Below are 11,842 nucleotides of genomic sequence, written 5' to 3'. Positions count from 1 at the left end.
AACTGGAGGAGGTTCATATAGGCTTGTCCATAGAGTTGAGATTTTTTACTGATGTATGTTGGTACCCCATTTTCGACTGGGATGGCTGCGCTAGATGAAATATATGAATATAACACTAAGGCTGGGTATATACATAAAATCTCCCGATACTCCCCTATACCCATGCCCGCTAGGTACAAACAATTGAAAACGTAAAATCCAACATGCTTGAGCTTTCTCTTCCAAGAATGGAATAGTTGGTAAAGATAGTTGGCCAATCCCACCAAAACCATTGGGTTTGGCCTAGGCATGTTTAATGTGTATAGTCAGCCTATTTGTGCTGCCAATATAGCTTTATGTACTAGACAGCACCTTTTACAAGGCAGTCAGTCATAAAAAAATATAAATTAAAGGGGTTACTCCACTGGAAAAAAAAAAAATTATTTTCTTTTTGAATTTCTTTCCAGTTTGACCACAGTGTTTTCTGCTGACACCTCTGTTCATGTCAGAACTGTCCAGAGCAGGATGGGTTTGCTATGGGGATTTTCTTCTACTCTGGACAGTTCCTAAAATGGACAGAGGTGTCAGCAGAGAGCACTGTGGTCAGACCGAAAGGGAATTCAAATTGAAAAAAACTTCCTGTGGATCATACAGCAGCTGATAAGTGCTGTAAGGATTCATATTTTTTTAATAGAAGTAATTTACAAATCTTTTTAACTTTCTGGTACCAGTTGATTAAAAAAAATGTTTTTCAGTAGAGTACCCCTTTAAGATACCTTCAATTTTTCAACAAGCTCTCTGCACCAACTTGAGACAGTGTCCAACTTATTCAAAGCATTTGTTCAGTCTACTCTATATGGCAGGAAGGGTACAGTCTAAAACGGACTATACACATTATATCAATGTTGGCCAAAAGTATTGATTTCATCTGGGCTCAATAACTATATATTGTGGATGGTGGCCTTCTTATTTTCCCCAGTAGCAATAGTCAGGGAAGAAAAGGATCAGGCAGTCCTTTTGTTCTCAGAGTATGTTAGCCAGTGCCAGAGGTACCTACATTCAGTTTATTGCCCTCTCTCAATTGAGAACATATCCCTTGTGTGTGTATGGAAATTTTGAGAAAGATGTATTTCTCGATGAAAGATCACCCTACAGCTCAGTATGTGTAAGGTCAACTTTTGGCTATGTTATATACCGTATTTTTCGCTGTATAAGACGCACTTTTTCTTCCCCAAAAAGTCTTAATCGGCGAATACCTGCGGCCATCAACGGCCGGGACCCGTGGCTAATACAGGACATCACCGATCGCGGTTATGCCCTATATTAACCCTTCAGACACGGCGATCAAAGCTGACCGCCGCATCTGAAGCGAAAATAACACTAACCCGGCTGTTCAGTCGTGCTGTTCGGGACCGCCGCGGTGAAATTGCGGCGTCCCGAACAGCTTACAGGACACCTGGAGGGACCTTACCTTCCTCTTCGGTGTCTGCTCCGTGCCAGGATCCCCTGCATGGCCGGCGCTCTCCTTCGAAGTCATCACGTCGTCGCGCACGCCGTCCCTTCATCCAATAGGAGCGGCGTGCGTAGCGACGTGATGACGGCGACGGAGAGCGTGGATCCCGGGGAAGAAGACGTCCTGAGCGTCGCGGACACCACGGGGACGCGGCGACAGCGATGGAGCGACATCCAGGGCAGCGGTGACGGGTCCGGAGCGGCGGGAACAGGTGAGTACTACCTCCTATCCAGTGGTCTTCAACCTGCGGACCTCCAGATGTTGCAAAACTACAACTCCCAGCATTTTTGCAACATCTGGAGGTCCGCAGGTTGAAGATCACTGTTGGGCGCAGAATCTTTTTTTTTCTTCTAGATTTTGCACCTTTAAAATAGGGTGTGTCTTATATGCCGGTGCGTCCTATAGGGCAAAAAATACGGTACATGCAGTAGACATCACCACCCAATGGGAATTGGTTGGGATATTTACTAGGTGCAGTCACATTAACATGCTCATCTCTATTCAAACACCTTGTAACTAAATTTGAAATGTAACACACAGAAAACCTTAGTACAGTATGTAAAAATAGTATGTTTGTGAAAAATAAGACACCTTACAGCATCATCAAGGAGGGCCATAATTATTTGCATAAGGTTGAATGGATCTATATTTCTTGCGCTTACTCTTGTATTGTTTGCCCTCCACATCGCAGAGACTGTTACGGTTTCATCACATACCGCTACACCTGTGATGCGTTTGCTGCTCTTGATAACGGATACACCCTGCGCAGAGCGAATGAACCCGACTTCGAGTTGTGCTTTTGTGAAAGAAAGCAGTTTTGCAAGTCCAACTATGCAGATTTAGGTATGGATTTTAACTTTTTTCATTTCGTTTGATGGTGCCATTGTCACACAAAAGGATTTACCTTGACATAGTTAGTTGCGGGCTGGCAGTGATTTACCGGTCTCCTCATTTATTGTTAATTTGTTATGAAAAATGAATTGCCTAGCATAAAGTGCCAGCATATGGTAGAAGCTAATATATGTCCTATATTCTTTATTGCTCAGTAATTAATTCACATGCCAGTGCCACTGGCATCAGGCAGGCAATGCTAAAATGAAATGTTGGGGACGGGAAAGGTCATGGGTTATAAAGTGGTTTTTTTTATCACAGGGTTTTAATAGAATACATATGTTTTCAGATTATGCTTGTATAAGTTGAACCTGGGGCTTCAAGGAAACATTTGGTTGCCCATGAATTACAGCAAAATGACATCATTATCGCATTGTAATCTCAGTGGGATACAAGATCATGATCGCTATAAGAAAATCTGGCTAGGTCCGATTTTTTTCTGATGGTTGCAAGGTGTTCAGGCATCCATATTTCCATAGTTAAAGCGTACCAGTCATAGTGCAAAAAAAAAGAAAAAAAAGTGATATGTTACTCAGGACCCAATCCTGATCATGTGCATATATTTTTTATCTGTCTCGGACCTATATATCCAGAGATATAAGCATTTATCTGCTGGTGAGTAACTTTTTCATTGTTCAGGCTGGAGGGGGCGTGTCAGTCTGTCTCCCTCACAGGAGCAAGCCTGTGCAGTCAGCCAATCAGTACTCTCTACTCTGTAACCCTTTCCTCTCTGGTTTTATGCTGTGTCATGTGTCAGAGGAAGATACTTGGAGCTTGCCTGCAGTAATCAGAAGACATCATGGTGAATTCATAACAGGATAAAATTTATAAATATAAGAATAGATCTTTATAAAATTAGTGCAAGGATTTTTTAGATAAAAGTACAGCACTTTTATGAATACATGTTTTATCTGTTTTATTTTCTCCTAGTAAAGCTGGATGCTAATCAGCATAGCTGTCACTATGTGTATCATTCATCTTTCACAGACTCCTGAATGTCTGATCAACTTCTTTGTCAGTCAGGAGTCCGAGAAAGCTTTGACTATTTCAGCATGCTGGGAGTTGTAGTTTAGTGACAACTGAAGCTGCAATGTTTGTAAATAACTGTGTTAGAGCAGTGTTGCCTCCAGCTGTTTTAAAACTACAGCTCCCAGCATGTCCACACATCCTTTATCTGTAGTTTTGCATACACTTAATAGAAATCTCCTATACTGGATACTGGTATGCTTTACGGCCGGTATCCAGTATGCTGTAAAATCTAGACTAGTCTGTCTGGCCAAAAGACAGGCGCGCCTAGTGGCGGCTATTTTGAGCTTGAATTTCAGGTGAAAATTTTTATTTTTTTTAACAGGTGTATATTGTGAAATGTCATATTATAATGAGTCCTGCAATATATGAAAAGTTTTTAACAATGACAGTGCCTCTTCAAACAGTAAGGTTGCCTATTTGTAGTAGCACCAAGATTTTATCACGGCTGATGGGTAACTGCAAGATACTTGAAGTCATTCATACTATACTATAGTCATAGATTCAAAAATGATTGACTGACTGTAGTGTCCTGTGCTGAGTGTACATCATCCGGGCACTTTTGCTAGGGAACTCTGGAGTGGCAATGGTGCTGGATTGTGTTATGGAGAGGGAAGCATTTATTTTTCTTAGTCCTCCCATTCCCTTCTCCTGTCCAGAGTTTTCTTTTTCCAGACTTTTTGGAATTATGAAATCTACATACAGCCTCATTAATCAGATACAAATAACATTGGGGTTGGAGGCAACTAATAGTGGTGTAAAGAAAGCCTACCAAGAGGTATTGTGAAGCTAAATGACATTGGGAAGGTTTTCAAAAACTAGACAGTCTAACATTGTGCCAGATTTTTAACAACATGTCAAGCTTTTTGAAAAATTGGTGCATCTTACCCTGTCTAAGTCTGCACCACCTTTTAGTTGACTTGTTTATTGGCATTCATTTTTTCACGTACTATAACTTATTTTGGGACACTTTAAACCATTTGGAAATGTCCCACTCACCACTTTTGGGGGGATGCAGCATATTTATTAAATTGCATGAGTTATACATTTGATGCACTCTAAGGCAGGATTGACACATAGGCCCAGATTCACTTTTTCAAATGTGCCAGAATTCTGGCACAATTTGCACTCAAAGCCATCTTATAGGACTTTCTCCACATTAAAGGGGAGCTCCAGTGGGGAAATTTTTTTTTCGAATCAACTGGTGCCAGAAAGTTAAACAGATTTGTAAATTACTTTTATTTAAAAATCTTAACCCTTCCAGTACTTATCAGCTGGTGTATACTACAGATATACTACAGATAAATTTCTGGCACCAGTTGATTTTAAATGATTTTATTTTTTTTTCCACTTGTTTCCACCGGAGTTCCTTTAACTATGCATTATTGACACCTCAGTTGTCTCAATAAATGGGAGTGTGAGTTTGCGGGAAAGAGACGTGGCTTTAGATGGACAGAAAGTGGGGCACTTCTGGCGCATTTGAATTCTGTCTGTCTAAATTTGCATTGTTTAATAAATCTGGGCTTTAGTATTTTGAACAGCTTTTCTTACTCAATTTGGTCAGTATTTATAGCCAAAACCAAGATTGGGTTGAAAAGGCACAAATCTTTCTTTTATGGTTCAAAATTTGGTCCAAAATGAGGAGCAAATTACGTACCAGTTTTCAAGTGTCTAATACAAATAGTAGACTAATTAAATCCGCCCCAATGCCTAGGATCTCAACATGTGACAGTCAACAAATATTGAAGTTGTCTAAATCTTTTGTGCTTCTCGTGACATCTTTTCTCATAATATTTACACACAAGAAATAGAAGCTTCCAATTTTCATCGAACTCTATAAAGTCAATCAAGCTGCACCTAGTCGGGAGGTCACCATCTAACCCCAGCATTAGGATTCATGAATTCTGCTTACTCTGTTAGTTCTACATTGTGTTATATGCTATGCACACAAATATTTTATAGATACTCCTTCCCCTTTTAAATTCTCACAAGATCCCTATAAGCATTTTACCCACCAGATAAAAACTGCACAATGCAGACTTATAAACATCAGTCATATTTACTCCTATTGTTTCTATGCATTGTATACATGTGGCAAAGGCTCCACTCTAGCGAGAGCTCAGCCTTGCGTGCAATACAAGATTTATTTTCAGTTTACTTGTTGGTGGATTGAAATAGTCAGATGCAGCATGACGCGCTGTGTCTACCTTATTTAACACCTCGGTAATGTAGAGGGGCTTAGACAGAGCTGCAGAGTAAACACAGCTGTTTGAATAACAGGACTCTGGTTAGTACGCTTTAATCAACTCAAACAAAATAACCATGCCCGGGGGAGATGTGGGAAAATAAAAGAAACTGCGCTAGGAGGGGATTGGTATTTATTTAGTATTTTACGTGATGGATTCACATTTCAAACTATGCAGAATTATTTTGATTGCTTGTATTCTATTTGCTTCTAGTATTTTCTTTGAATGTAATTTTTAATTTAGAGGTAGAAGGAGCTTGGTGGTTACATTCGATGGATTGCTGTCAGAAAATAAGCCCATATGTTGGTTTTTATTTAATCATTTTATGTATTTTTTTATTTGTCAATTTTTCAGATATTAAAATTAACCCCAATTGTCTTTAAAATGATAAGCATTGCATGATAAATGGCAGTCAAGCAATATAGTATCGTGAACATTTGTGCCATATTGTACAAATTGTATTTTACATTTCATGCTATTTAGTAGACATTTTAAATGTATATCTATTTATGAAAAATTATACTCATGTTTTACATTATTAAAGTTTTCAGTTGCTAAAATAAAAATATATGTTGAATAATGTTGGCATGCTTAGTATGGTAAAGCCCCTTTCAAATATGTCTGTCAATACGGCTGTGTTTTTGGAAACTGACAGTAGAACTGATCCCACTCTTTTGAATGGTACAGTTTACATTTATCCGGTCCTATAATTTGGACACCAGACACTCTGCATGGTGCCTAACAGGAAAATGAGTCTTGCTGTGTTTCCCCGTCTGCCCTGCAGAAATCATTTGTGCCGGATCCTAGACAACTGATGCCAACTGATGCACTTTGCCATAAGTTGTGGAATCAGTTGTGGCCAGTTTTAGACTTTCACTGAGTTTGCTGTGCTAAATGACCAGATATATGTGAAACCTGCCTAAGAGACAGTTAATTAGCGCCCTATTTTCAGATAATTTGCTTGTAATTTTTTTTAAAGGGGGTGTAGCCTCTGTACAAGGGGTGGGACTTAAACTGTGCCAAAGTGTAGAGTGCAGAGTTTTAGAGTGTTAAACTTCCCACAGTGTTAAAACTAACCTAACTTGAAGCTCCTACGCCCCTTGCAAAGCCTGCAATATCAACCCCACCTCCCATGTGCCAGTTATAATACTGATGTCCTTACATGTGGCAGAGTGTCCTTTGGACCCACTTATCCATATAGGCTTGGATGTGACTGCTACACTACAAATTGCACAAAAAAATGCCCATTTTTTTACATGCTTTAGACACTTTTTGCCATTTACTAGAAACAAAAATGTATAGGAAAGGGGTATTCCATACATAAAACCTGACAACATCTGTGTCCCATGAATGTGAAAAGAGTTTCTGCAAGCTTGTTCACATGCAGTGGAAAATTTCATTGACAGAGCCTTGGAATTGGAATTTTGTGTAAACATTGGCATGTCTATTATAAGGCTAAGGGCTAAGGAGACAGACCACCTGAGGGGATGAATATTGCTAAAAATTATTTCTTTTTTTTTTTTTTTTGCTTCTAGATTCAACTTCAGATGACTTCGATCCTGCTTCCACCAAAAGCAAATATGACTCCATGGATTTTGACAGTTTGCTCAAAGAGGCACAAAGAAGTCTGCGCAGGTAACATGCATCACCACCACGCCCAATGGAATGATGGAGAATACCTCACGGACAACTCGTCCTCAAATAAGAGACTCTTGAAAGTCAAACCCTAGGAATTTCTCCTACTTTACACTCTCCGTTCTTCAATGGTTTACATGAACACAGCTGCTGAAGACTAAAGAGGCAATGGGATTGTTAGACAAGTGTGGAAAGCCATGGGTGTCAGATGATTCCTCACTTTCACAGTCGCCGTTGTATCACTCGAATAAAGACGAGACATGCTTTTCATTGGAGAGGAAAGTGCCAGCCAACTGTGATAACTTCTCCGTTCAAAACTGATTGTTCTGGAAAAGACGCGAGATCGCTATCGAAGGGGAATATTGGAGGATTTGTAAGCTGCTGATGCTCAACTGCAATGCAATCTTCACTTTGTCTGATTTTCATCATCATCCCGTAGGGAAAAAAATTTAATAAAAAACAAAAAAAAACATTGCAATATAGATAATGCCTTAGTAACTTTTTTTTATTGGGAATCTTGTGGAGGAACCTAAAAAAATGGCATTTTTCAGCACACGCAAGTCTCTTTACTCTGCATTAGTCTCGGATTCTGACACCCATGCAATTGTCTACAATGTTGTTTGTCAGCATCGAAAGCCTTGTAAATGGTCGATTTCACAGCTTGTTCAGCATTATATATATATAATTATATATATATATAAATATATATAAATATATTTTATTTTCTGATGAATGGATGTGGTGTTACATAATAAACAAGAGCTGAGTTAAAACTATCTGAATCAGTGTTTATACCACTGCATTGTACTGGTCAAGTATTTACAGATGTTCCCTGCTCTTCTGCCCGGGAGATGTGCAAGCGGACATATTGCCCGTGTCTCTGGCAGAGAATGGGTTCTATGGAGTATTTTTATTTTGTGTACATAGAGTATGACGATGTTCTTTATTTGTTACTGCTATGCACTGTAAATGCAGCCTTCTTTTCAATACGGAAAAAAACGTTTTCTTAAAATCGAGAATATTCAAAATGTAACTATATAAAGGTGAAACACCTGTTGTATACTAATCCATTTAGGAGCTGACTTTATGCTTATATATATTTGATTGTAAGAAAAAAAATGACGGTGTGTGCGTGTTTTAATTTTTAAAAAATGTTTATCTTTTTTTTTTTTTTTTGGGGGGGGGGGTGCACAATTAATCGCTTTAAGCACACTCATCCCTATTTTTGGTGAGCTTCCATATAACTGTTTCATGAAGGATTACATTGGCCGGGAATGGCTTCTGTCGCATGGAGAACATGTCTCATCCTTCCGTGTCAGTGTCTTCTTCTGCAGTAATACATAATCAGTTCAGGATTTACCATATCGGAGGTCTTGTTAGAGTTCATAGTGATTATTTTTTTTTTTTTTTAAACTCTTATTATTCGTATTATTGTGAGTCAGGAATGAATGTATGATTTGATTACTATCACAATAGGCCATTGTGCATTTTTTTTTCTCTAATAAGCTGCTGGGTGACTCAGCACTGTGCACCATATGTGGGTGATATTTTTGTCTAAACACTGTTTAATAAGCCAGTAACTTTTATTTTAATATTATTTTTCAGCACTGTTGGAATTTTTGGTCTAAGCCAATATTTTTACTGTTGTGCATCCTTTTTGAGAAACTGATTCCATTCCTTTGTTTACTGAAGATATATTTATCAGTTAACGCTATCATATTTGTTAGAATAACATGCTGATTAAACAAGATATGGCCAGTTAAAAGGATGCTAACACTCTTTTAATGCTATCACATGCTACGGGGCAAACCTTCCCGTCGCACGGTAGCGTTGACTATGCATTAGTGTAGTCTCAGCTATGTCGCTGTACTACTGATCCTTTAAGATGTTGTCTTGGTACAAGGAGGCCACCATAAGGTTGGTTTCCACATGAACAATGCTCTTTTACACTGAATCATTTTAATCTCTACACGCACAGCTTTCCTATATTGCTAACCTGCTGATGGGTTAACCCTCCGTTCCGCAACTTATTGTATTCAGACACAAGTGGAATTAATTACAAGAACCCATATTCATCGGCTCATAGCTGACTGAACTCGACGTTACGTGTGGTGCGTGTTTAGCAATGCAAATATTTTTTCACAAATGTTAATCGGTCACAGTTTTTGCAACAGTTTGTAAAAAATCTTTTGGACGAAACTTGCTACTATAATAAATGGTTTAAAGAATACATTTTTAGGAATAATTGGTGAATGTACACAACTAAAATATTACTGATTTTGCTAGAATCCTTTTGTTCTGTAATGTAACCAGGTTCAGTGCGAGAAGGTTTTTGGGACAAGCCATTTGCATCAGGAATTCAGTACTCTGGTTGCTGCTGTCCACGTCAGCTTGGTGAACTGCCGTGCTCAATAAACTGGAGTGCCAAAGATTATTTAATTTATTATCATTTCTGACTCTTTTTGTTGTTTGCTACAGTAGCATTTCAGGAGTTAAAACATCACTGGGGGTCATTTTGGTACAATATGCCTACTCCACTACTCTATTTAATTCTAAATACTACAGTTATATCAAACACAGAGAGTCCTTATGTTGCCTTCATGTGGTGATTTTTTTTTTAGCCTTTTAGTTGTTAGTAGAAAAAGAAACAAAGAAAAGGTCTTCAATTATTTTCCATTTTGGTAAAAAAAAATTGGAGAATGGATTCCATGACAATGATGGGAGAGTGACCATATATTTTGAGCTAAAAAAAAAAACATGCAAGGCTTGGGAGGTAACAAAAAATATCTCTACCCAAAAAGATTAAAAAAATCCCCATGAAGGGTCATTGTCTCGCAAGACATTTGCTCAACCCTGTCAATTTCTCAACTGCACATCTTCTTGGCCCTTCATTTTTTAATCTCCTTTAAGATTTACAAAGATGATAAAGGTTTATGGATTAAGTTACATTTCAGATTGGCAACCTCACCAAGCATCATCATTGATAAGACACATCACCATGGGGTTATTTAAGATTAGAAATAAAGGTGTATTTTTGACGATATCATGGCACTCTAGACCATGTCTTGTATTTCAGCTCAGCTTTTTTCAAGGTACTGTAAGGGCACCGTCACATATGTCCTTCAATCTGGCTCAGTTTCCCTCTGGTGCTGTAGAAAAGCTGCAAAGGGAAACTGAAGATCAGATTGATCACATTCAATAAAATGGGAAGGTTAAAATTTATCCGGCGCCACAAGTGGGACACCGGATAGCCAGGCAGGAAACATATCTTGCAGCGTTCCCCCAAAAATAGCTGGACAACGGACCATATACAACTGATAAGCTTTTCAGTTATGGCATCAGTTTTGGACGGTGATCCTGCTTAGTACTTAATTGCTGGACATATTTGACGGCACCCTAATAAGGCTAAGCTGTAAAACCAGACTGCCCATTGGTGAAAGTAATATGTAACATATATCTTATTTATTAGAATCTCATGTAAATACAACATGCATGTATTTATGGTGGACACATCTAGCTAAAAATGACCCCTTTTGCTGTTTAAAGTGACCCTGTCATGTGCACACAATGATGACCGCCATTTTTCTGGAACATACCAGTTAACCAGTATGCAGCCTATCAATATTCAAGGGGAAAAATGTACATCAACCTTAAAATCTACATAATTTTAAGGCACTACCTCACTAAAATTTATGAGGCTGGTCTTATATTTATGGGTTACTGGGTCCGAGGTCGTGAGAAATATTTATAGACTGTATTTTCGTGAATCTTACTATAGGATAATTTCACCAGGCTGCTTCTGTTATATTAGGACATACTATACATTCATTTTTGGCACCATGGCAAATCAGATTACAATTTGTTGATGCAGCCTATACAGTGGCTGAGTTCATAGTTTATCACCAGCAGATTTTGTGTTAAAAAAAAAAAATCCAGTGTTTGTAAAATGCCGTAAATCCTTTTTTTTTCCCCTTCCATTTCTCATTTCCATGTAGGTAGATAGCAATAAATAAAAATCTATAACCACACGTTATTTTCACGGGTTCCCTGTTACGTTATGGACAGCTTTAATCCATGTAATGGTTGTATTTATGTAGGTTACAAAAAAACTAAATGCAGGTATTTTATCTTGTTTAATTATGTGATCGCCAAACGAAAAACTAAAGTTTACAGAATTTTTTTTTCTTTCTCAATTTTTCTGTTGTACAAAAATAAAATAAAAGTATATATATTAAAAGCAATAAATTATTTTTAAGAAATCAATGTTTAATATATCATATTATGTGTTGAAGACCAGATGCATTGCCTTTTTTGCCTTTAAATTATGTAATCAGATGTTTTAATACATTCTATTTTATCCCTGTATTGCTGAAATGAATTGAACATATGTGTTGATTTGTTTCTTTTTAAGCATATAAAATATTGTTGATTTTTTTTTCGTCTTTTTTTTAAAATTATTTGTCAGACCTGACAATTGCTCTCTCCTACAATCACAAGTTCCTCTGTGTTCAAATATTTCTAGAAATTGTTGTGTCTAGGGGCATTGAAACAT

At 37.9% G+C, this 11,842-nt stretch overlaps 1 protein-coding gene across 1 annotated transcript in view; it reads left to right on the top strand.

The window, feature by feature from the left end:
• Window positions 1–8,754, top strand: part of PPARGC1A (PPARG coactivator 1 alpha) — a gene marked incomplete in the record, with an annotated part of 122,141 nt that extends 113,387 nt beyond the window's left edge. Inside the window, 2 exon segments of the mRNA XM_056555607.1 lie at window positions 2,184–2,335; window positions 7,191–8,754. Of these exon segments, the coding sequence (XP_056411582.1) occupies window positions 2,184–2,335; window positions 7,191–7,294 (256 nt within the window).
• Window positions 8,755–11,842: the final 3,088 nt, after the last annotated feature.

Source organism: Hyla sarda, chromosome 1, assembly GCF_029499605.1.
Source record: "Hyla sarda isolate aHylSar1 chromosome 1, aHylSar1.hap1, whole genome shotgun sequence".
Classification (NCBI taxonomy): Eukaryota; Metazoa; Chordata; class Amphibia; order Anura; family Hylidae; genus Hyla; species Hyla sarda.
Note: the sequence above shows the minus strand (reverse complement) of the source record. Positions and strands in the feature narration are given on the sequence as shown.